Raw genomic sequence first — 26,655 nt, 5'->3', positions numbered from 1 at the left:
GGCAGCATGTAGCTCGGCTAGCAAACCCCCACTATTTTCCCTCAGTAACACTAGGATAATGTATTCGTGAATATTGCGGATACTGTATGTTTGTGCATACTGCTATAGGCTATACGTACAGTAAATATTATGTATAAAATTGTATTGGTCAACTTGACAAGCCCATGTATTATCAGCTGACTCAGCAATCAGCTTGTCAACAAAAGCAAAGTATTAGCAGCGCGTTCCTTTTAAAATGCAAGACGAAAGCTATTACGAAAAACTTACTTTAAAGCAATTTCAAGAGCTCTTGAAAAAAAAATGCTTCAATTTTGGGCAGGAAAAAGAAGCTCATCGATAAGTAACAAAGATTTTTAGGTTAAGCTAAGGACAGCAATGTCATCCATTAACCTGATGTATTATTTGTTGGATATTTTCTCTATATTGATTTTTTATGAAAAAAATTGAGTTTTTTTTTTTTTATATACGAACCAAGCGAAGAAATATTTATGTTTTGACATGTAAATGTACTACTTATGCTGCTGTTGCTGTAGTGTTGTCAGCTCTTATGCTTTCTGCTATAATAGTATATTATATATACACAGTACACGCATATACATTGTCGTAGTTTAGTGAGGGAGAAAAGTGGGGGTTGGCAAGCCGTACAGTGGGTCCAGGGATAGTGCGGCAGACAGGGTCACGTGGTCCTGATTGGCTCTGCCATTTTCAGCACCTCCCACTATTTTCCAGTATATATAGATGTGCAGTCATGTACCGAAATCGTTGCAGGGCCTCTTCTATAATTGTGCTGCCCCTGCGCACGTGCGCAGTGGAGGAAAAGGGCAATTGTAGAATGGCCCTCTGGTGTGGTGATGTGAAATGTTATTTATAAGCTAATTCAGCTTTTATCCATGAAAATTTCCTCATTCAAGTGTTTAAATTTATTTCGTATTCGTATTAGCTCATTTCTCATGCATGATAGAACTTTATTGTATATATGGGGCCAAAAAATATAAAATCATTGAAATGACAAATTACGTAATTTCAAATTGACCGCTACTGACATGTGCTGTAAATGGCGGCTATCTGCCGCACTGTTACTGGACCCACTGTAGCAGCGTTGGGTGAAGAGGATTCCCGCAGTGAAAATGACGGTCAGTAACATAAAAGTTACTGTCACTAACATACCAATCTATAGAGTGTTGGAAAAGCGAATAGGCAGAGAAGAAGGGGGCATTCCAGAGGTTCTCACCAGTGCTCCCAAATGTGACTGGCAAACATGTTAGAAATAACACAAGCACCAATCCCCACACAACCCGGTGCGCTTACTGGTCCCTTTATTTTTTTAATATAAATATAATAATAAGACAAGTGAAAATCCCCACACAACCCGGTGCGCTTACTGGCCACTTTGTTTATTAATTAAATAAATAAAATATCACAAGCGCCAATCCCCACACAACCCGGTGCGCTTACTGGTCCCTTTATTTATTTAAAATAAAGTGAATAAAACAAGCGCCAATCCCTACACAACCCGGAGCACTTACTGGCCGCTTTGTTTATTAATTAAATAAATAAAATATCACAAGTGAAAATCCCCACAAAACCCGGTGCGCTTACTGGTCCCTTTATTTTTTTAATATAAATATAATAATAAGACAAGTGAAAATCCCCACACAACCCGGAGCGCTTACTGGCCGCTTTGTTTATTTAAAATAAAGTGAATAAAACAAGCGCCAATCCCCACACAACCCGGTGCGCTTACTGGTCCCTTTATTTATTTAAAATAAAGTGGATAAAACAAGCGCCAATCACCACACAACCCGGTGCGCTTAATGGTCCCTTTATTTATTTAAAATAAAGTGAATAAAACAAGCGCCAATCCCTACACAACCCGGAGCACTTACTGGCCGCTTTGTTTATTAATTAAATAAATAAAATACCACAAGCGCCAATCCCCACACAACCCGGTGCGCTTACTGGTCCCTTTATTTATTTAAAATAAAGTGAATAAAACAAGCGCCAATCCCCACACAACCCGGTCCGCTTAATGGTCCCTTTATTTTTTTAATATAAATATAATAATAAGACAAGTGAAAATCCCCACACAACCCGGTGCGCTTACTGGCCGCTTTGTTTATTAATTAAATAAATAAAATACCACAAGCACCAATCCCCACACAACCCGGTGCGCTTACTGGTCCCTTTATTTATTTAAAATCAAGTGAATAAGACAAGCGCCAATCCCCACACAACCCAAAACGCTTACTAATCCCTTTATTTATTTAAAATAAAGTAAATAAAACAAGCGCCAATCCCCACACAACCCGGTGCGCTTACTGGTCCCTTTGTTTTTTTTAAATGAATATAATGATAAGACAAGTGAAAATCCCCACACAACCCGGTGCGCTTACTGGTCCCTTTATTTTTTTAAAATGAATATAATGATAAGACAAGCGCCAATCCCCACACAACCCGGTGCGCTTACTGGTCGCATACTTATTTTACAATAAATATAGTAATAAGGCAAGCGACAATCACTACATAAGCTGGGGCGCTTACTAGTAGCAATAATTATCATTAAAAAGCATTAAATAATCATTCAAGCGCAACCAGTGGTGACCAGTGAGTATCCTGGATAGTCAGGTGATAAGCACTCGCGTTGTTACTTAATAAATTTTATTAATTATTACAGGGACCAGAAAGCACTCTGGGTTGTGTGGGGATTAGCGCTTGTATTATCATTATATTCATTTAAAAAAAATAAAGGGACCAGTAAGCGCACCGGGTTGTGTAAGGATTGGCGCTTGTAGTATTTTATTTATTTAATTTATAAATATAGGGACCAGTAAGCGCACCGGGTTGTGTGGGGATTGGTGCTTGTGGTATTTTATTTATTTAATTTATTAATATAGGGACCAGTAAGCGCACTGGGTTGTGTGGGGATTGGCGCTTGTCTTATCATTATATTCATTTTAAAAAAATAAAGGGACCAGTAAGCGCACCGGGTTGTGTGGTGATTGGCGCTTGTTTTATCCACTTTATTTTAAATAAATAAAGGGACCAGTAAGCGCACCGGGTTGTGTAAGGATTGGCGCTTGTAGTATTTTATTTATTTAATTTATAAATATAGGGACCAGTAAGCGCACTGGGTTGTGTGGGGATTGGTGCTTGTGGTATTTTATTTATTTAATTTATAAATATAGGGACCAGTAAGCGCACTGGGTTGTGTGGGGATTGGCGCTTGTCTTTTCATTATATTCATTTTAAAAAAATAAAGGGACCAGTAAGCGCACCGGGTTGTGTGGGGATTGGCGCTTGTTTTATTCAATTTATTTTAAATAAATAAAGGGACCAGTAAGCGCACCGGGTTGTGTGGGGATTGGCGCTTGTTTTATTCAATTTATTTTAAATAAATAAAGGGACCAGTAAGCGCACCGGGTTGTGTGGGGATTGGCGCTTGTTTTATCCACTTTATTTTAAATAAATAAAGGGACCGGTAAGCGCACCGGGTTGTGTGGTAATTGGCGCTTGTTTTATCCACTTTATTTTAAATAAATAAAGGGAGCGGTAAGCGCACCGGGTTGTGTGGGGATTGGCGCTTGTTTTATTCACTTTATTTTAAATAAATAAAGGGACCAGTAAGTGTTCCGGGTTGTGTGGGGATTGGCACTTGTGGTATTTTATTTATTTAATTTATAAATATAGGGACCAGTAAGCGCACTGGGTTGTGTGGGGATTGGCGCTTGTTTTATTCAATTTATTTTAAATACATAAAGCGGCCAGTAAGTGTTCCGGGTTGTGTGGGGATTGGTGCTTGTGGTATTTTATTTATTTAATTAATAAACAAAGCGGCCAGTAAGTGCTCCGGGTTGTGTGGGGATTGCCGCTTGTTTTATTCACTTTATTTTAAATAAATAAAGGGACCAGTAAGCGCACCGGGTTGTGTGGGGATTGGCGCTTGTTTCATTCACTTTATTTTAAATAAATAAAGGGACCAGTAAGCGCACCGGGTTGTGTGGGGTTTGGCGCTTGTTTTATTAACTTTATTTTAAATAAATAAAGGGACCGGTAAGCGCACCGGGTTGTGTGGGGATTGGCGCTTGTCTTTTCATTATATTCATTTTAAAAAAATAAAGGGACCAGTAAGCGAACCGGGTTGTGTGGGGATTGGCGCTTGTTTTATTAACTTTATTTTAAATAAATAAAGGGACCATTAAGCGCACCGGGTTATGTGGGGATTGGCGCTTGTTTTATTCACTTTATTTTAAATAAATAAAGGGACCAGTAAGCGCACCGTGTTGTGTGGTAATTGGCGCTTGTTTTATCCACTTTATTTTAAATAAATAAAGGGACCGGTAAGCGCACCGGGTTGTGTGGGGATTGGCGCTTGTTTTATTCACTTTATTTTAATAAATAAAGGGACCAGTAAGCGCACCGGGTTGTGTGGGGATTGGCGCTTGTGGTATTTTATTTATTCAATTAATAAACAAAGCGGCCAGTAAGTGCTCCGGGTTGTGTAGGGATTGGCGCTTTTTTTATTCACTTTATTTTCAATAAATAAAGGGACCAGTAAGCGCACCGGGTTGTGTGGGGATTGGCGCTTGTGGTATTTTATTTATTTAATTAATAAACAAAGCGGCCAGTAAGTGCTCCGGGTTGTGTTGGGATTGGCGCTTGTTTTATCCACTTTATTTTAAAAAAATAAAGGGACCAGTAAGCGCACCGGGTTGTGTGGGGATTGGCGCTTGTTTTATCCACTTTATTTTAAATAAATAAAGGGACCGGTAAGCGCACCGGGTTGTGTGGGGATTGGCGCTTGTCTTTTCATTATATTCATTTTAAAAAAATAAAGGGACCAGTAAGTGCTCCGGGTTGTGTGGGGATTGGCGCTTGTGGTATTTTATTTATTCAATTTATAAATATAGGGACCAGTAACCGTTCCGGGTTGTGTGGGGATTGGCGCTTGTGGTATTTTATTTATTTAATTTATAAATATAGGGACCATTAAGCGCACCGGGTTGTGTGGGGATTGGCGCTTGTTTTATTAACTTTATTTTAAATAAATAAAGGGACCAGTACAGTAAGCGCACCGGGTTGTGTGGGGATTGGCGCTTGTGATATTTTATTTATTTAATTAATAAACAAAGCGGCCAGTAAGCGCACTGGGTTGTGTGGGGATTGGCGCTTGTGGTATTTTATTTATTTAATTTATAAATATAGGGACCATTAAGCGCACCGGGTTGTGTGGGGATTGGCGCTTGTTTTATTAACTTTATTTTAAATAAATAAAGGGACCAGTAAGCGCACCGGGTTGTGTGGGGATTGGCGCTTGTGATATTTTATTTATTTAATTAATAAACAAAGCGGCCAGTAAGCGCACCGGGTTGTGTGGGGATTTTCACTTGTCTTATTATTATATTTATATTAAAAAAACAAAGGGACCAGTAAGTGCACCGGGTTGTGTGGGGATTGGTGCTTGTGTTATTTCTCACATGTTTGCCAGTCACATTTGGGAGCACTGGTGAGAACCTCTGGAATGCCCCCTTCTTCTTTGCCTATTCGCTTCTCCAACACTCTATAGATTGGTATGTTAGTGACAGTAACTTTTATGTTACTGACCGTCATTTTCACTGCGGGAATCCTCTTCACCCAACGCTGCACTGTAGCAAGCCGAGCTACATTCTGCCCTCTGGCGGCCACTTTTTTGATACTCGCTCGTTATATTGCTCGTATGAATGTACTTACATGAATGCTTTTACGCATTCTCAACCCCTTAGTTTTTTATTTTATTGTAAAATCCACTTGTGCATTTATTTAAAAATTTAATCTGTTTATCTTACAGTATTGTATTGTACGAAAAAATGGGTCGATTTCTACAAATCCATTCCTTATAGATACAATTTTTTGTGATTCTTTCATATGGTGACATGTTTAATTCATATTTTTTTTAAATTAAACACAAAAAGTGGTACGTTAATATGATTATTAATCATTTACTACACATACATTATCATGCTTGCAATATATCTTATTAACAGTATGTTAATCGTTTGTTTCATATGATTGAATAATCATTTATTAATAAAAATATTTTTTCAATACTTTTCAGCCCTTCTTTTAAATATAAGAATGAGTATGTGAGCGCATGTGACAAATAAGAGCGCGACGTTAGAAATTTTATGTCTAGAAAGTTGTTTTTGATATATTATTCTGTATAACTTTTTTATTTATTAAATATTTATTAAAACTACACTAAGTAGCAAATATCCAAATTTCAAGGACAGTTGTATCACCTTCGATAAATTGTCGCGTGTCATTTAATATATCGTTTCGTAACAGATATATCTACATTTATACATGTATCTGCCAGAGATGTAAAACTCCATACTTGGATACCCCACTGAAAACTGGTTTTTTATGAGACAATTTTTTATCGAATTATTCCATTTCTGAGATGATTTTTCGTATACCAAGTGCAAGTTACAACTTGTTTCAAATAGTTTTCACGACTATATTTCTTAGTCAAGTGTGTCTTAAAATTCATTCATTTGTTTTTTTATTTTATTTTCATATTTTCTTTATTTTTCAAGGTTCAGAAATTCTTCATGACGCAAATACTAATTATTATTATTAATTTTTTCTTTTTTTAAACATAATTTTAAGAAGAAATTAATATTCAAGTTTAGAAATAGTTGCATTTGAAAAGAATTATTTTCTATTTATAATAGTTTTATAGTAGTTTTGTCTATTATTCAGAATAGTCGATTAAACATAAATATGTAAAACTCGTGATAAAAAATTTGGAATTTAGATTCAATAACCACGATTAAAGTACAATTAAATTAAAGAAAAAATCAGGATACGATTGTTTGAAGCAGCATTGTGCTAATTTTTAAATCTTATTTTCCGTGTATCGTACTTTTGCTAAATATTTATTGTTGTTCCGGTAAATTTTTAATTTTATACTTTATAAGGTCTTGTGCGGCTGTGGTCCTAATAATTATAATGATAAAATTGCAACATGTAAGCATATATTTCCTATCATAGAACTCTGAATCTTAAAATATGAAATTTAACTAGAATGTATGAAACTTCAGCATTATGTCCGCAGTGAAGACCACTGCCATGCCTTTTTAGTTTGTACAACACCGATTGTACTCAGATACTTATATTAAATTATTACTTATTATTCGTTGTCAATGTTTCATACAATTTGCTCCAAGCATAAACCTGGAGGGCATAAAACGATATGCGCCAGCACACATTGTGTCGATTGAGTGAAACTTAGTTGGTATGTGTGTACCCTGTCTACGACAATCAGGTGAGATGTCACCGGAGATCTCATATCAAAATCTTACGTGAGATATCAACCATGATTTAAAAAAAAGTGGCCTTACAAAAAAAAAACCAATTAAAAATCAATTTTACTGTATTCTAGCTGCCCCAGTGGTCAGATATTATTTTGATGTTATATCAAAAAACACATCTTTTAAAGTGTTTTACATGAATTTTAGAAAATAAAATAAAGTTCTTTAATTCTCAAATGAGATCTCAAGAGCTTGATCTTCGATAAGATCTCACCTGAAAATTAAAAATAAATTAATTTAATATTTAAAAATCGACATGTAAGACCTTCGAAGAAGTGTTTTTTGATGTATCATCCAAATGGTATCACTAACAGAGCAGCTTTGAATACTGTAAAATTGATTTTTAATTAATTTTTTTCAATCAAGTACACGTTTTATACAATCTCAGCTGAGATTTCAGGTGAGATGTAGGAATGAGATAGTCACCTGAGATCTTAGGTGAGATCTCACCTGATGTTCGTTGACAGGGTAATCATGATTGTGTTCGTGTAATTGTATTATAATATATAATTTATTTAAATCAATTATGCATATTAACTTACTTTCGATTGAGAGGAAACATTACCAATGTTACCGTCACTTTCCTCACCAGCTGTATTATTGAGTGCACCATTTGATGAAGGTGATTTAAAAACATTCACTGGCCTTCTTGACTCTGAAAATGTGTTAACTCCAGCTGGTGACTGATGCACATTTAATGTAATTAATGAGGAAGCTGTATTATCTACATCATCCACAGGTAAGCAGTTAACTAAAACACTGTTATTGTTTGACTGTTGGCCTAACATTGCTCTCCTTTTCAAACAAGCATTCCTGGAAAAATGAAAACATTAAAAATTTTTTTACAAAAGAGATACCATACATTTCTTTTTAAAACAGGTGTATTAAAAATACTATGGTCATTAACTTAAAAAGTATAATTTTCACTTCAAAATACTTTGATCAAATAATTTACCTGTGAGATGCTAAGGCCTTAGACGAGTGCCCAGCAAGTTTCTCTGAACACAAGTGACACTGTGCACCAACCAATTTTCCAGCCTCATCTCTTATTTCATGGAAATTTCTCCATTCTCCGTGCTTAGGTCTCCCTTTTGGCATTCTAAAATTGCCAAAATAAAAAAATTTTTTTTTAATGCACTTTAAGAATAAATTTGTATATAACATGAAAAGAATCTAACAATGAACAAACAAACTAACCAGTAAACAAAAGATTTCAACATAACTGACAATACCATGATATTTGTAACAACCTACTAAGTACTTAGCAAAATTATTGATATGGTATCACAAGTGAAGTTAGTTACCGTGGTAGTATTATGATTGTCACGTTGTTAGTGTAATAAAGGTTATGACGCACGAATATAGCATGCAAAAATGTAGTAAACCTACCAATCATCTATTATAATAAATATGAGCACGAATTATATTGTTAATATGCTCTTACTCACCTTTTTTGATAAGTGTAACTAGTTTGTTTGCAAATCAAAACACGGAAATGCTCTTTCCAACATAAATAGCGTGGCTTTTCAGAACAATTCTGAGACTTTGGAGGGTTTGGAATGAACAGAATGAAATAGTATCATTCCGAACTTTTAGAACATATGAAAGTAATTTTAATCCAAACATTCACAAGTTTTTAAAATATTTGAAAATAATTTTATTCCGAACTTTCAGATGTTTTAAAATGTTTGGAAATCTTCGGATTTTGATAATCAGGATTTGATTACAACCCTGAAGGAACTACGTTCACTGGGATTTTCTAGTGAACGCACTCGTAGAGCCGAGTGAACTTCGAGCGTTCATCTAGAATTAGGAGGAATGAATTGCATTCACTAAGATTTCCAGTGAACGCACTCGTAGAGCCGAGTGACAGCCTAACCTTCACTGAAATCATCGATGTTTGTATTATTATAGCTCACTCATGACTACATTGTTGTGTAGCTATAGCGATCATGGGAGATTGGAATTTGTAGCTAGGAAGTAAAATTTTATGTCCTTTCTTATGATGACAGTAACTGTCATACTATTTTGATAGTTGGGATAAGGTAAAAAGAATTCGAGTGTAAAAATTAAGTCATAAAATTTCAATTTTTTTCAAGTCCTTGATCTGAGAGTCCTGCAAAATATCACAGTGACCAAATACATGTATTCCATGGGAGTGATCACAACAGCTACATCCAGTGCGGCTAAAATTTTGTGCAGGCAAGTTGACAAAAAGTTTTAAAGTGCTTAATTAACTTGTGGTACCCAGATAAGAGTACACAAAATGATTTTAGAGCTGCCAAAATCAGTTTGCGAGACCACCCACAACCTCCCTCATCACTGTATTAGCCAGTTGTAGGCATCTGAATATTTATACCCATGCATCACACCAAACTGGTTACTGCAATTTTTTCTAGCATTATCTTTAGGAAAGCAGTGTTAATGCATTTTCAATTCATGACAATGTAGGTTTTGGACCAGTAAAGTTAATTAAATAGTTGCTGTATTCAGTTTGGTTTTGTATTCTAGGGTCTAGATGAGTATGACATTCAGATACCTACAACTGGCTTATACGGTGATTAGTGAGGTTGTGGATAGTCCCACAAATCAATGTTGACAGCTCTAAAATCCTTTTGTGCACTCTTGTCTGGGTACCACAAGTTAATTGAGCACTTAAAAACTTTTTGTCAACTTACCTGCACAAAATTTCAGCCACACTGGCTGTAGTAGTTGTAATCATTCCCATCGAGTACTTGTATTTGGTCACTGTGATATTTTGCTCTTAGGCCAAGGACTTAAAAAAAATTTTAAATGTCATGACTTTTTACACTCAGGTTCTCTTTGCCTTGTAATAGCAATAATGTAGTTGGTCAAATAAAATATTAAAAATTTTTATAAATATACATTTTTTACTGCTGACCCAAAATTGTATTTTTAAATAGTGCTTATTGTTCTGAAATAATAAATGTATTTGTATTAAGCTGATCCAATCTTTAATAAACTACTAATTATTTAGTACCATGATTATTTCATTTATTGGCATTTTACCCAATAATGCTGTATTAGTACTCTCTCCATTAGTAGAATAGTAATAAATATTATATATACGAGATAAAACTTTTTCATAACTAGTATATTATTAAGTAGCTGTTAACCTCAAAATATTTATACCATGCAAGTTCAACATTCTTACTTATATACCCATATAAATACACACATACCAATATCTAATTAGGTATCACTCGGCTCTACGAGTGCGTTCACTGGAAATCTTAGTGAACGCAATTCATTCCTCCTAATTCTAGATGAACGCTCGAAGTTCACTCGGCTCTACGAGTGCGTTCACTAGAAAATCCCAGTGAACGTAGTTCCTTCCCCCGAATTTTCGATGAACGCTCGAAGTTCACTCGGCTAAGCGAGTGATGTCATGCCACCACGCGAGTGAAGGCCGAACGTACACCATGTTTGTGAAGGGAAAGAATCTTTGTGTGATACATGGAAGACCTGCTGTTTGGCAACTTCCCGTCAAAGCTCTCTGGTCTCATGAGAGTGAGAGAGAGGTTGAATGTGGTCACGTGATGAACCTCTCTCCCTCACTCTCATGAGACCAGATAGCTTTGACGGGAAGTTGCGAAACAGCAGGTCTTTCATGTACAGGCACCCTAAGCGTATTAACATCAAGAAATTCGTGAAACAATATCAATTTTTATTTCAATATCTTTATTCCAGTTGTTTCAGTGACCGAACGCACAATTCGTGAAAATTTACATAGAAAAAACTGAATAGGTAATCATTCATCAATTGACGTACATGTATATTCACACACATGCCTGCGGGGAATAGGTTTTAGTTTCAACTTTGGTCACTTCGTTTCATTGTAGTACTCACATCTCCCTCAAATATATAGCGTCGTGATGGAAGGCGCAGAACGGCACGAAAATGAGACCTCGGAACGCCACACCTTGTATTTTTACATCATGCGCGGAACAGTACTTTGCGTCAGAGTAGCAGCTTATGGTCATGAAGAGTTTAAGCGGGAATAGCTTGATATTGTTTATTTAATAAAAATTATTATCGGATGACTGTCATTTCTTAGCATTTACTAACAGCTTACACTACTAAAAATACAATTACTCGTGAAAGTATATAATAAACATGATAATTATTATGTTAAATTAATATTTCGTTGACTTCCGTTGATACGTTCCACCGACTTCCGCATCCATGTGCACAACGCACTTTTTGTCTAACAGAAATGGAAGCGTCACTTGCTAAGCCGATGATGGGGGAACCTATTTTTTTGACGCAGTGACGTTCCGTTGGCTACTTCCGCAGCCACTTAACCGCGGCCTAAGGACCCTAACTTCTTGTCGACTACAAGTTCATTCGCCGAAATACAATTTTTTGTTCAATATAGAAAAAAAAAAAAAAAAGAAAAAAAAAGAGTAAACAAAATTAGAGAGATCTATTCAAATGTTCTGCTCATTGATTTATTCACGTACGATGAAAAGCGTAAGTTCAATTTCTACTTACTACTTACCCTTAGTGTTTTTACATAAAATATATATTACCAAAAAGATATAAATGTTGGTTTTAAAAAAATGCATTAAGATCTATCGTTTAACATGCAATGCAATTTTATAGTGGAAGATGGTCTAAACCACTGCTGTCGATAATCAAGTTGAAAATATTATGTAATAAGAATGTAGAGTATCGATTATATGCTAACATTTTTCTTTAAATTATTTGTTCTTTTATATAAATATAAAAAAAAGTACATGTAATAAATTACTACAATGTATATCTTCAAATATATAATGTTGGGTGTGAATTGTAACGAGATAATATGCATCATACTTATCAGTTTTCAAATTCTTTTTCAATGCTTTTTAATGCTCTATTTTTTTCAACTCCAAATACTTAACTCATTTGTAATCGAAACACAGAAAATTAATGTGTTGAATGTATATAGACTTGTAGTTATTTAATACCTACAACTACTTTTACTACTGTTTTTGGTGGTTATCAGTGTATTGTTGACACAATATCTCTTGGTTTTGTATAACAAGATAGTTGTACCAATGTTCTTCGATATTCTGAGAAAGAATAACTTATTTGATAAAGCTGTAACAACAATAATTAACATATGTAAACTAAGTCACATCACATGGTAGGCAAGTATCTTTTAAATATGCAGCTAATCCTAACTAGAGTTAAATAAGGAAGATGGGATATTTTTAACATTGTGTACATATTTAACAGATAAATTTTAATATAGCCACTTTTTTGACTAGCATCATTCAGCTATGGCTTAAGGAAGTTAACTTGCTAAGAGAATTAACGTCAATATATAAATAATAATTAAAACAGAAATAAAATATTGTATGAAAAACCTTTGATTCAAATTTCGAGTCCCTTTATAGCTTATAAATTGAGATATTGATAATTTTGTTTTTGAACTTTTAACAAGCAGTCTTATGAGAATCAGTACTATTCTGATGCGTATAACCTGCAATATCTGGGTGATTGACGTCAAGATTTAATTGGAAATTTTTTTGAAAATAGCTAATAACTTGATGATTACGTAGCTATAGTCTCATCTTTATTTACTGCTTATGGAATGGTCAATAAATTAGTGAATAAAATAATTTTCTTTTGAGAGCTACTGTAAGGGTGAGATTACATGGAGTCTGGCAGTCTGCAGACTGTCAGAATCGTGCCAAATTAAAAATATGTTTCAATATTAATATTTAAAACCTGTTGCGTAAGCAAAGAAATAATTATCGTACTACAATTGCATTTCTGTATTTAACTGTTTACTAATATTTATGATCAAAAGGCGACGAAAGACGTTTTGTCACAGTTACATATTGTTATACATACCAGGTTACATCAGTCAGGCCTACTGACCGACTGTGCAATGTTAACATAAATCTATAAAGAAAGTTATTAAATAATATTTGACAAGTTTTATTTTAAAAGAATTAAATTGTAACGAAGCCTTTATTCTGTTATAACAATAATTACAATTTTTTCTTTATTTTACTAAATTATTCTGAGCATACAGGTATTAGAATAGAGGGAGCTATCCCCATGTAACTGTACCGGAGATGTTTCCACGTGCGAGAGAGAAAGCTGCAAGAAGGCCCCTTCTATTTTCCTTCTCTTACAGTGTTGGCTTCAAGATGGCAAAAAGTGGTCCCCCCACCACTCTCCCGTCTGAGAAGAGTGGTGGGGGGACTGCTTTTTGGTCGCGGCTGCGCGACAGCCAAAAGCGTCGTCTGTTACGGCAGCGGTTCTCAAATACTATAGTCACTAGTCATGTATGATGTAGCTATATATATACATGTGTGTATATAATATGTACCAGCTGATTGTTGCGCGATATAGTGGTTAAGTGCTCTGTTGTCTGTTCTGTCATTCCTGTCTCCTGTACCGGTGCTGATAACTGAGATACCAAGAGCCAAGCCAACGTTAATGCTGGTACTTATAAGTACTGACCAATGGCTTGACCTTGACTTCTCTTCAACCAACTGTGGCCTTTTTTCACCAAGTCAAACGATGAGGTGAGCAAAGATACTACTGTTAGTGCTAGCAGTTTGACAAGTAGCTGCTAAGCAGATCTGACAAGTAAACTGCATATTTCAGTTATAAGCCCAACAGTGTTTGGTGAGTTGCAGTGCTTGTTTTTTTATTTTCTTTTTGTATACTTTTTTGTCTCTCTTAAATTAGTATATAAATCAAGCAGGACTTTAACGTGGGATTGCTAACAAATGAGTAATTCCCATAAGTTTCCAGTCACAAAGTTGTGATTTACTTTTCCTGCAATCAAATCAACCAAAACAAAAAAAAAACTTATCAAGAAGCAAGAGGTTAAAATTTAGTTTTATCAAGCACAATTTTGGAGGATAATAAGAAAAATCAAGGGCTGATGAAGTTTGACAAGAAAATGTACCTGAATCTCTGAAATGACCGAATGGCTGTGAATTCCAGTTGCTTTAGAGGCTGTAGTAAAGAGTTTTTTAATATTTATTGTTCACAATGGAGGTACAGAGAAAAGTCACTCAACGCTCTTATGAAAACTTGGTGCCATGTGATGCTAATCACACAGTTAATAATAAAAATGAAGTTCAGACTTGCTCAAAGTTAACAAGTGCGCAGCTCATCATATTTCAAACATATAGTACAGTTGTGGCAGATGGTCTTTACGATTATTCAAATGAAGTAAATTATGAAGGTAAAGAAATTTCATGAAGCTGTAGATGTGACCTGGTCACCTCCAGTCCAGCAGCCCACCAACTTTCCAATTTTGCTGGCTGCAGTAACAGTTGCTCAGCAGTTGGATATCAGTTTTAGTATTGTAATGCCAGTTTGGATTTGTATTCTCTCAACCTGGAGGAGCCAGGCTGTATGATACGTACATCAAGATCAGTGTGCCAAGTGATCGAAGGTTTTGTCCTTTTTTTTATTCATGTGTACCTAAATTATTCGTAGTGTTGAGAAATTAAGTATGATAATTATAATTACCATCAAGATTTTACAAAATAATTTGGGGAGCTGGCGGAACGAATCCAGCTGGCATTATTGTGAGTTGCTATGATTGTGGAAAAATAATGATTCACTTTGCTGACAAGATGTTTGAGAACGACAGCAACTGTTTGATTAGCAGTCCCAACAAACACAAAGGTCCTGTGAGAGCACTGGACTTAAATCCATTTCAGTCTCATTTTCTAGCTACTGGTGCGACAGATAGTGACATTTATACTTTGTATATTAATTGGACAAATGAGCCTATGTCTCCTAGTTCCAAAAAAATTTACCACCTGAGGATGTACTAGATGAATCATGGAATACACGAGGTACGTTACATGGCAACATTTTTTTTTACACATTCATAATTGACATTAGAGCATTTTGTTGTTTACAGTGCAACACATTCTTGCTTCAACATTTTCACAGCGTTGTGTCATTTGAAGAAGAATTAAGCCATGGTAATACTCACCGATGCCAATTCAAGAGCCTCTATAAGCATTATCATCAGGAATTTTAACATAATAATTCTTCATCATTATTGAAATATAAGTGAGATGGAAATCAGTACACTGACATCCTGATATATAGTCACACAGCTGTCTCTTGCTTCAGAAGAGGATTAAACTCCAATTATTGAACTGTAGGATTTGAGATTTGCAACCACACCGTAAAAACATTCCAAAACCATCGAAGGAAAGTAATATCAATTGCCTGGAATCCTTATTATTCTGATCTTCTCAGTTATGCAAAAGACAATAGAATTCTCTCTTGGAATCCTAATTTCGATATTCCAGTACGTAGCAGTTAAATTTTTCTTGCAACTCTGTTTTTTATTGTGTGATGCTTATTTTTTATTACAAATCTTATTTTAGGGTGGTGATATTGTTGGCTAATTGGCTCAAACAAATCATGGAAACTTAAATGTATCTTAGTGTCCTAGATGAGCTTGCTTGGTTGTGAGTACTACTTCATATGGCCAGGCAATAGTATACTCTCTGTAAGGTGGAGCTGACCATTGATCTGCTGAAACGTTGAATAAAATGTTGATTTATTTCCTGGCATGGACCCATTTCCACAAGTCTCACCGATGATGCAAACAGAAGTATATTATGAAAATAATGCTGTAGAGTCCCCAGTCTCTGGTTTAATGGTAGCTAACTATGCGAATAATACCATAGTTGAAGTTATACCTTTTATTCAACTAACAATGAGAGTTGGAAACAAAAATAAATTAGTACCCGAACCAAATAATATACCAATTAAGTCAGACTATACACCTGAAATTCATGATCAAACTGATAAATTCCAACCACTCCAATAATTGTAATTAAAACGCTTCCAACTACTGTTCTCGTAATTTATGTAGCTCTACTAGAAAAAAGTAAACATTTGCAATTGACCAAATTGTTTAAAGAGATGCTACTTTAAAAAATTTAAGTATTAGTTACATTTCAACATTTTTACAAATTAAAGCTAATTTTTTTTTAGAAATAAACATTTTATTACACCTGGATCTGTCTTTACTCTTTTCTTCCATTATCCTTTCTTCACAATATTCTCTATTGGATAACATTTTTCTTTGAGCTCATAAATAGAGAAAACATTAATCATACACAACGTTAAATATCAAAAGAAAATTGCAAAATCTACACCTATAGAAATGATGTAAAGACAAAGACAAGATTATTTAAAGAGTAAAAAAAAATAGAGAGGTAAATATAGAGATGAATAAGAGGGTTAGTCGAGTTATTAAATTGTATATTCGTTTATTTACCATAAATCAGTTATTAATCAATTTTTTTTTTTTTTTTTTTTTTTTTTCTTTAATTTAATGATTTTAATTTAGGAAACGTTTTTTTTTTTTTTTGGTCCATTTTTCACAGTAAATCTTTCTCTTTTAAAATTGCACCTGACAATGAATTTGCAAAAGTTGGACTCAACAATAGCTTAATAAAAAATCAGGTAACTTTTAAATGAATATTATGTATACACCGGGTAAGATTTGCTCAAGATTGACATAAATATATTAATCTAAAATTACAAGAACATTCTAAATAATAATTAATTTAAGTACTTGGAAAGAAAGCGCCAGTTAAAAAAGCCTTGCTGTTTCGAAGACTTTAACAGTAAGTAAAATAATTCTTATGTAAGCAAGCGGTGGTGATAACTAGCCCAGCCATTTATTAATTCATTTAATGAATAAATTATTCCTTCGGCGAGCAAGTGACGGTGATAAGTAGCTCTACCATTTATTAATTTACTTAATAAATATATTATTTCATTGGCAAGCAAGCGGTACCAACAATAAGTTTAGCGATTTATTAGTTTATTTGATGGATAAACTTTTTCTTTGACAAGCAAGTGACAACAACAAGTAGCTCAGCTTTTTGGTGGATTATTGAGTTAATAAATTCATTCCTTGGTGAGCAAGTAGTGGCAATAAGTAAATTAGCTGTTAATTAATTAATTTAATAAATTAATAACTTCTTTGGCGAGCAAGCGATGGCAGTTCATAGCTCAGCTATTCATCAGTTCAGTTAAGAAATAAATTATTCAGTTGGGGAGCAAGAAATGCCATTAACAAGCCCAGCTAAATTTCCAAGTTTAATGAATAAATTATTTTTTTGCTGAGCAAGCGAAAGCGAAGAGTAGCTCAGCTATTTATTAATTTGTTTAATAAATATATAATTTCTTTAGCAAGCAAGTGATGGCAATAAGAAGCTCAGCTGTTTATTAGTTTAATAAACTAATTAACTCTTAAGTGAGCAGGCGACAGCAAGGAGTAGCTCAGCTATTTATTAATTTTTTAAATGAATTAATTCTTTCTTCGGCGAGTAAGCGACGGCGATGAGTTGCTCTACTATTTATTAATTTACTTGATGAAAAAATTATTTCTTTAGCAAGCAAAGCATGGCAGTAAGAAATTCAGCGATTTATTAGTTTATCTTACTAATATATAAAGCAAAGTCGCTAAAACCGTTGTAATCGCTAACCGCGAAAACTACTGAACCGATTTTGCTGAAATTTTGCATACCGATTCTTGACACTTCCTAGATGGTTTTAGTATGGTTTTTATCTTGAAAAATTTAATAACAATAGCAATAAACAAGCTCAAATTTTTGCAAAAATACGCCTGCTTTTTACTTTAGTTCAGTAGGATCCGCTAGTTGGCGTCGAGGTAAAATTGAAGCCACCCGCAATCAATGATAGTGAAGAGTGGTTATAAGTTGCCCCGCTTAGACGACGATTTCCATAGTCGTTTTTCGGCAGTCCACTAAGAATAAAGGTGTTTGTCGTGAAGCTGGGCATCCCGGCTACCGCTGACACGCTTCGTTCATGGACAAGCGAAATACATCGGCTTTAACCCTGAATCGCCAAGATAACCGAGCGCCACGGAAAAATAGGCGTTCGAAACATCAACGTCTTAGGCGAAATACCAGGATACGTCCGGCCAGAGCTCAACCTGCTTCACCAACAATACAAGGTTTCGAAGCCCTTCTTCCATCCAACCTGGTCCTAGAAGAGCAAGCCAAGCAGAACAACCATGAGGAGTGTGAGCAGACATATCAGCTGGAAAGTTTACCAGCCTCCTCCTCAAAAGTTGGTCGCGAGAGGAACCCCACGAAGAAGATATTCTTCAGGCCCACTACCCTGACTAACAGTCAGCAGATAGTGATCCGGGGAACGACCCGGAAACGAGATTTTGTTCGGCCGGCTACATACCTTCCTCTAGCGCGTTCACCTTTTTCAGAGACTCCAAGGGCAAGGACGAAGCAACCTCGGGTCCAGACACCCGAGCTCCGCGATCCCCGTCAACTGAGCAGAGTGAAGCGGCAAATATTTGCCGTTTATCGAACGCCTGATAAAGCGTGTCAAATAATTGACCCTCACCAGCTCTCCATCGTTAGTAAAAAAAAAAATGAAGATAAAAATCGGCCCTTTCCAGGGCCATCAATAAATTTTACCGTAAAGTAACTTTCAATCTCATCGGTCTTTTTAAGAGCCATTAAACGTTGAACTACTTTTCCAAACATAGATCTGCCCTTTGCGGGGAGACATCGAGAGCAGAGCTATTTGTCGTGAGTCTGGGAACCCCGGCCACCGACGACTTTCTGCACTCAAATTACATAGGCAAGAAATTACTTTTCCTCCAAGATTAGCATTAAGCTAACTTGGCCAATCTCATTGGCCCTTTTCAAGGCCATTAAACGTTGAACCACTTTGCCAAAAATAATCTTATTTGTACTTTTGGACAAATGTCTTTAAACGAATTGCAACGATTCGTCCAACAGGGATCTATTTAAAGACAGCTTATTCCAAAACTAAGTCAGTCATTTACTGGCAGACATCAAGAGCAGAGCTGTTTGTCGTGAGTCTGGGAGCCCCGGCCACCGACGACTTTCTGCACTCGAATTACATAGGCCAGAAATTACTTTTCCTCCAAGATTAGCATTCAGCTAACTTGGTCAATCTCATTGGCCCTTTTCAGAGCCATTAAACGTTGAACCACTTTGCCAAAAATAATCTTATTTGTACTTTTGGATAAATGTCTTTAAACGAATTGCAACGATTCGTCCAACAGGGATCTATTTAAAGACAGCTTATTCCAAAACTAAGTCAGTCATTTACTGGCAGACATCAAGAGCAGAGCTGTTTGTCGTGAGTCTGGGAACCCCGGCCACCGACGACTTTCTGCACTCGAATTACATAGGCCAGAAATTACTTTTCCTCCAAGATTAGCGTTCAGCTAACTTGGTCAATCTCATTGGCCCTTTTCAGGGCCATTAAACGTTGAACACCTGCTAAAGTATATATTGTAATTGACAAAGTATAACAAAAACAGCCTTTTTGCGGCGCGCAAAAATTGTTAACAATGCCTCGAATCGCAAGAGGGCGAATCGGGAGGAGAACTTCTAATGCTTTAAATGTTTACAACTTTAGGAGTCGAGAAACTGATGCAGAACATTCATCGAGAGTAGAACAGCAACGGCAAAATCGACGATTGAACAACTACTTAAGTGACAGATCCGCTTTCTGTTACAATCCTGATATTGAATACTTAAATCTTCCATCCATTCAAATTGGCGGAATGGTTTCTATTTGCACTCATTGTGGCGCTAAAAAATGGAGAGATGAAGCTCCAGGGCTCTGTTGTTCTGGTGGTAAAGTTTCCCTTGATCCACTAGAAAATCCTCCTGAATTGTTAAGATGTCTGTTAATGGACGAACACCCCCTATCAAAACATTTCCTTGATAACGTCAGACGTTACAATACGCAATTCCAAATGACGTCATTTGGAGGGAAAGAAATTAGAGAAGGAAACTTTATGCCAACTTTCAAAATCCAAGGTCAAGTATACCACTTGATAGGTAGCTTACTTCCTGAACAGAACAAGAGTCCGCAGTGCTTACAAATCTATTTCATGTCTGATGAAGCTGAAAAAATTTCTATTCGGTCAGATAATACCCTAAAAAAAACTTTGATTGAATCATTACAAAAGGTGATGCATGATTGCAATCCTCTTATAAGAACTTTTAAATCCAATTATGACTCTCGAACAGTAGATGAACTTGAAAATTTAAAATTGATTATTCATGCCGATCGAACTCCTGTTGGGGAGCATCGAGGACGATACAATGCGCCTAGAGTGAATGAAGTTGCTGCACTAATAGTTAACGAGGAAAAAGGTCCTAGAGACATTATTTTACATGGTCGACATGGGCGGTTGGAGCGAGTTTCTGAGCTTCACCGATTCTATGACTCCTTGCAATATCCTCTTATGTTTGTTTTTGGAGAAAATGGATATTCTATTGATGTACCACTTCACGGTGTTTCAAACAAAACTGTTTCTTGCATGCAGTTCTACTCTTATAGGTTTATGTTAAAAAATGATCATATAAATTACCTACTTTATTATAAGAACCTGCTCAATCAATTTGTTGTTGATATGATGGCAAAAATGATCACAGAGCGTTTACTTTACTTGCGAACACATCAAAAACAACTGCGTGCTGAAAGTTACATTCATCTACGAGATGCAATAAATAATGATCGTAACATTGAACCCTCCAGTATCGGACAGCCTGTAATTTTACCATCCTCATTCACTGGCTCACCGCGATATATGCATGAAAAAATTCAAGATGCAATGGCTTACGTACGTGGGTTTGGGCGTCCATATTTATTTATCACTTTCACGTGTAACCCTGAGTGGTCGGAAATAAAAAATGAATTACACAAAAATCAAAAACCTTCAGACAGGCTTGACATTGTTTCAAGGGTTTTTCACTTAAAATTAAGGAAACTTATAGATGTCCTCACCAAGAAAGCAATATACGGGGAAGTTGATGCTTGGATCTATAGTGTCGAATGGCAAAAGCGAGGGCTACCTCATGTGCACATACTTTTATGGCTTAAAACAAAAATTCAGCCGGATGAAATAGACAAGATCATTTCAGCTGAATTACCAGATCCTCAACAAGATCCCTTGCTATTCAGTATCATTTCGAAAAGTATGATTCATGGACTTTGCGGTGAATTCAACATGGCTTCACCATGTATGGATAATGGAAAATGTACAAAAAAGTTTCCTCGAAATTTTGTTAAAGAAACCCTAACTGCAGATGATAGCTACCCAACCTATCGTAGAAAAGCCCCTGCAGATGGAGGTCATAGTTCTGTACTTACAATTCGTGGCAAAGAAGTACAGATTGATAACCGTTGGGTTGTACCGTACTCACCCGTCTTATCACGATGTTTCAATGCACATATTAACGTCGAATTTTGTCATTCAGTGCAAGCAATTAAATATATTTGCAAATATATCAACAAAGGATCGGACCGTGCCACTTTTTCAGTTGGAAACATTGACGAAATTGCAAACTATGCCAATGGACGCTATATTTGTTCCTCTGAGGGATTTTGGCGTTTTTTTGACTTTGAGATTCACGCACGGTATCCTCCAGTCTTACATTTAGATGTTCACCTTGAAAATTATCAAAGAGTTTACATAAATCAGCAAAACATTCAACAGATTCTCGAAAATCCGAGAAAAACAACGTTGATGGCGTTTTTTGAACTTTGCGTAATAGATGATTTTGCTAAAACTCTTTTGTATTCCGAAGTTGCCGCCTATTACCGATGGGACAGTAATAAGTTTGTGAAAAGAAAACAGGGTAAAGATGTTCCAGGCTGGCCAGGAGTAAAAAAAGATTTAGCTATAGGTAGAGTTTATACGATTCATCCCACCCAGTCGGAATGCTTCCATCTTCGAATGTTACTTCAATATGTTCGAGGCCCAACTTCATTTGAGTACTTAAAAACCGTTGATGGTGTTACTTACGCAACTTTCAAAGCTGCCTGTTACGCACTTGGTTTATTGGAAAATGATGATCAATGGAAAAACACACTCGCAGATGCTGCTTTGTCTGAGAATCCATCTAAATTACGTGACTAATTTGCTATTATTTTAGTTTTTTGTGAGCCATCGCAACCTCAAATTTTGTGGGATATGTTTAAACAACAATTATGTGAAGATATTCTTCACTCTCGACGAATTCAACTCAACGATTTTGAAGTTGAATTTTCTGAAGAAGTGTTCAACAGAGGTTTAATTGAAGTAGAAGACAAGATCATCTCTCTTTCAGAAAAAAATTTGACTGCATTTGGGCTAAACTCACCGGTTCGAGATGAACTCTGTACTAATGATCCTTTGGAACATTCCATCAGACATGGTTATGATCATAACTATTTATATAACTACGTTGAGCAAAATCTTCCTAAGTTGGTTCCAGACCAACGACAAGCTTTTGATCGTATAATTGATAGTGTCTTAAATAGTGGTGAAAAAGTCTTTTTCCTGGATGCTCCTGGAGGCACTGGAAAAACATTCCTAATTAATCTTATGTTGGCCCAAGCAAGATCGGCAGGAAAACTGTCCCTTGCTGTTGCATCTTCTGGCATTGCTGCCACTCTCTTGAGTGGAGGTAGAACAGCTCACTCCACTTTTAAACTTCCATTATGTGTTTTTTCCGGAGAAGATTACACGTGCCCGATACGCAAAAATGGCCCACTTGCAAAAATTCTTCAAGATACAACATTTATTGTTTGGGATGAGTGCACAATGAGTCACAGAGCTCACATTAAAGCAATTAATAGAACATTGCAAGATTTAAGATCAAACCAGAATTTAATGGGTGGCATTACATTTGTTTTTGCTGGTGATTTTAGGCAGACGTTACCAGTAATTCCGAGAGGAACTAGAGCTGATATTATTCATGCCTGTTTAAAATCATCATTTCTCTGGCATTATGTAGAGTCTCTTCATTTACGTACTAATATGAGAGCACATCTCTGCGGAAGAAACACGGAATTCTCAACTCAGCTATTAAAAATTGGTGATGGCACGATGGAAAATGAAAACGGTTTTATCACCCTAGATCAATCCATTGGAAAACTGGTTACAACTGTCGATGATCTTATTTCTGAAGTTTACCCAGACATTGAAAATTTATCAAACAAATCATACCAATGGTTATGTGAGAGAGCGATAATTTCACCAAGAAATTCTACAGCAGAGGAAATTAACAATATTATTCTTCAAAAGTTTGTAGCTGATTCTCGAGAGTACCTCTCTATTGATTCAGTCATCGCATCTGAAGATGTTGTTAATTATCCTCAGGAGTTTTTAAACTCCCTAACTCCATCAGGATTTCCACCCCATAAGTTGAGTTTAAAAGTTGGAGCTCCGATTATGCTACTACGTAATCTTCAACCACCGAACCTGTGTAATGGAACCAGACTGCAAATTAAAACTCTGCGAAATAATGTTATAGAAGCTACTATTTTGACAGGTCCAGCATCAGGACAAATAGCTTTTATTCCAAGAATTCGGATGATACCAACTGATTTACCTTTTCAGTTCAAGCGATTACAGTTTCCTGTCAGAGTTTCTTTTGCGATGACAATTAACAAGTCGCAAGGACAAACTTATAATTTTGTGGGGGTAGATTTACGTTCAAACTGCTTTTCACATGGACAATTGTATGTCGAGCTTTCTAAAACTGGTGATCCTTATCATCAGATTGTTTTAATTCCTTCTGGAAATAAAACTAAAAATGTCACGTATACTGAAATTTTGTGAATGAAAAATTAATTTTAAATTATATATTTGTATCTTTACAGCTTTAACAAATAACCCTTTGTTATATCATAACGTTAACATGTAAAAATCAACGGCCCTTTTCAGAGCCAATACCTATTTTATGACGTAAAGAATGCACGATACTTTTTACCATAATTATTTTCCTTTTTTCGATATTTTCAATAAGAAGTTATTTGTTGCAAAAAGTGTCAAAAATAGATATAAAGTTTTTTAACTGCAAACGTCCTATATTATTTGTCAACACACATGTGTTTCATTCAGCGAGTCTCGGGCGAAGCCGAGACGGGGGGCTGCTAGTATGATAGATAAACTATTCCTTTGGCGAGCAAGCAATGGCAGTAAGTAGATAAGCTATTTATCAGTTCAGTTAGTAAATAAATTATTCATTTTTGGAGCGAGTGACGCCAATAAAATGCCCAGCTTTTGATGAGTTTATTTGATAAATAATCATCATTTTTGGCAAGAAAGTAATGGCAATAAGTAACTTAGCTGTATATAAATTTATTTTATAAATAAACTATTCATTTGGCGAGCAAGCAGTGGCAATCAATAGATCAGCTATTTATTAGCTTATGCAATAACTCAGATAATTCTTTGGCAGGCAAGCGATGGCAAGAAAAAGCTTAGCATTTTGAAAGTTCATTAAATAGATAAAATATTTATTTGATCAGCAAGAGACGGCAAAAAGTAGCGTAGCTACTTATTAATTTATTAAATAGATAAAACAAAATCTAAAAATAGATATATCTCTATAGCGGGAATGCGACGTTAATGAGAAGCTCAGCTATTCATTAATTTATTAATTAAATAAATTATTTTTCTAGCAAGCAAGCAGCTGCAAACAAAAAGCTGAGCTTATCATTATTTTATTTGGAAACTACATTTTTTCTTCGGTGAGCGAGTGACGGCAACTAGTTGATAAGCTATTTATAAATTTATTTATTAAATAAAGCATTTTTTTTGTAAGTAAGTGACGGCAATGAGTAACTCTGATTTTTAATAGATTATTTAATAAATACAATATTTCTTTGGCGAGCAAGCGGTAGCAATAAATAGCTCAGCTTTTTATGAATTCCTTTTATTGTTAAACTTATTCTTTGGCAAGCAATCGTCGGTGGTAAATAGCCCAGCTTTTTATTAATTCATGCAATAAATAAATTATTTCTTAGGCGAGTAAAAGCGGTGGCAATAAGTAAATTAGCTATATAATAGTTTATTCATCAAATGAATTATTTTTATGGCAAGCAAGTTTTGGTAATGAGAAATTCAGCAATTTATTTGTTGGGAAAAATCGTGTTTCATCTGGTGCATATTCGATCAGGGAATTACGAGTCAGCCAATAACGCTACGCTCATGATGGCTTTTTACTGCTAGCCTATAGATAAACTTTTTCTTTGACAAACAAGCGACGACAACGAGTAGCTCAGCTTTTTGATGGATTATTGAGTTAATAAATTCGTTTCCTTGGTGAGCAAGTAGTGGCCATAAGTAAATTAGCTGTTAATTAATTTATTTAATAAATTTATAACTTCTTTGGCGAGCAAGCGATGGCAGTTCATAGCTCAGCTATTTATCAGTTTAGTTGAGAAATAAATTATTCATTTTGGGAGCGAGTGACACCGATAAAAAGCCCAGCTGTTTATGAGTTTATTTGATAAATAATCTTTATTTTTTTCAAGAAAGTGATGGCAATGAGTAGCTTAGTTATTTATATTAGCTTGAGAAATAAATTAATTTTTTGGTGAGCAAGTTACGGCAACGATTAGATCAGCTTTTTTTTAGATTATTTAGTAAATAAATTCATTCTTCGGCGAGCAAGTGGTAGCAGTAAGTAGCTCAGATTTTTATCACATCATTTGATAAATGGATTATTTATTTGATGAGCAACTGTCAGCAAGTAGTAGCTTACCTTAGTTTTCGTTTATTGAATGGATAAACGCTCGGTCGCCAAAAGAAGTATTTACTTAATAAATAAATAATTAAATAGCTGAGTTACTCCTTGCCAATGATTGCTTGTCCCACCAAAAATCATTATTTATTAAACAAACAATTAGCTGAGCATGTTATTGGCACCTCTTGCGACGTAAATAAATAATTTATTTATTTCTTAACTGAACTGATTAATAGATAAGCTACATTTTGATGCCACTTGCTCACCAGAGAATCATATTTACTTATTAAACTAATAAATATCTAATTTACTTATTGCCACCGCTTTTGCTCGCCAAAAAAATTAATTTATTTATCAAATAAAATAATAAATAGCTAAGCAACGTGTTGCCACCACTTGCTCGCAGAAGAAATAATTTAAGTATTGAATGAACTGAAAAAAAGCGAAACTGGTCCTTGCTGTCAGTTTCTCGCCAAGAAAATATCTTATTAATCAAACAAACTAATAAAGAGCTTAATTACTTATTTCTGTCGGCTGATTACCAAAAAATATTTCGTTTATTAAATAATATATTAAAAATCTGAGTTACTTCCTGCCGTCTCTTGCTGATCAAATAAATATTTTAACTATTAAATAAACTTATAAATTGCTAAGCTCATTCTTGCCATCGCTTGCCTGCCGAAGAATCATCTTAGTTAATATATAAACTAATAAATAACTGAACTATTTATTGCCAC

General features: G+C 35.3%; 1 protein-coding gene and 1 long non-coding RNA gene across 3 annotated transcripts in view; both read left to right on the top strand.

Annotated features, from left to right (window-relative positions):
- Positions 1 to 11,644: 11,644 nt before the first annotated feature.
- The window catches only part of LOC111642868 (pyruvate dehydrogenase E1 component subunit alpha type II, mitochondrial-like), a 357,445-nt gene continuing 342,434 nt past the window's right edge, over positions 11,645 to 26,655 (top strand). The window contains exon 1 of the mRNA XM_089595686.1: positions 11,645 to 11,843. Coding sequence (XP_089451812.1) covers positions 11,805 to 11,843 — 39 coding nt within the window. The 5' untranslated portion in view covers positions 11,645 to 11,804. The remainder of the gene's footprint in view (positions 11,844 to 26,655) is intronic.
- On the top strand, positions 13,651 to 16,259 carry LOC149373766 (uncharacterized). 2 transcript variants are annotated; one of them, XR_016293298.1, is made up of 4 exons: positions 13,651 to 14,000; positions 14,080 to 15,190; positions 15,259 to 15,657; positions 15,737 to 16,259. It is a non-coding gene; the product is annotated as an uncharacterized LOC149373766 (long non-coding RNA). The 2 variants fall into 2 exon arrangements; XR_016293297.1 differs by having other exon boundaries at positions 13,651 to 15,190; positions 15,737 to 16,251.

The sequence above is a fragment of the Copidosoma floridanum genome, unplaced genomic scaffold, assembly GCF_036245765.1.
Source record: "Copidosoma floridanum isolate Cflo_tuat_1 unplaced genomic scaffold, Cflo_Japanese_pri ptg000027l, whole genome shotgun sequence".
In the NCBI taxonomy this organism is placed as follows: Eukaryota; Metazoa; Arthropoda; class Insecta; order Hymenoptera; family Encyrtidae; genus Copidosoma; species Copidosoma floridanum.
This window is presented reverse-complemented; position numbering and strand designations above follow the sequence as displayed.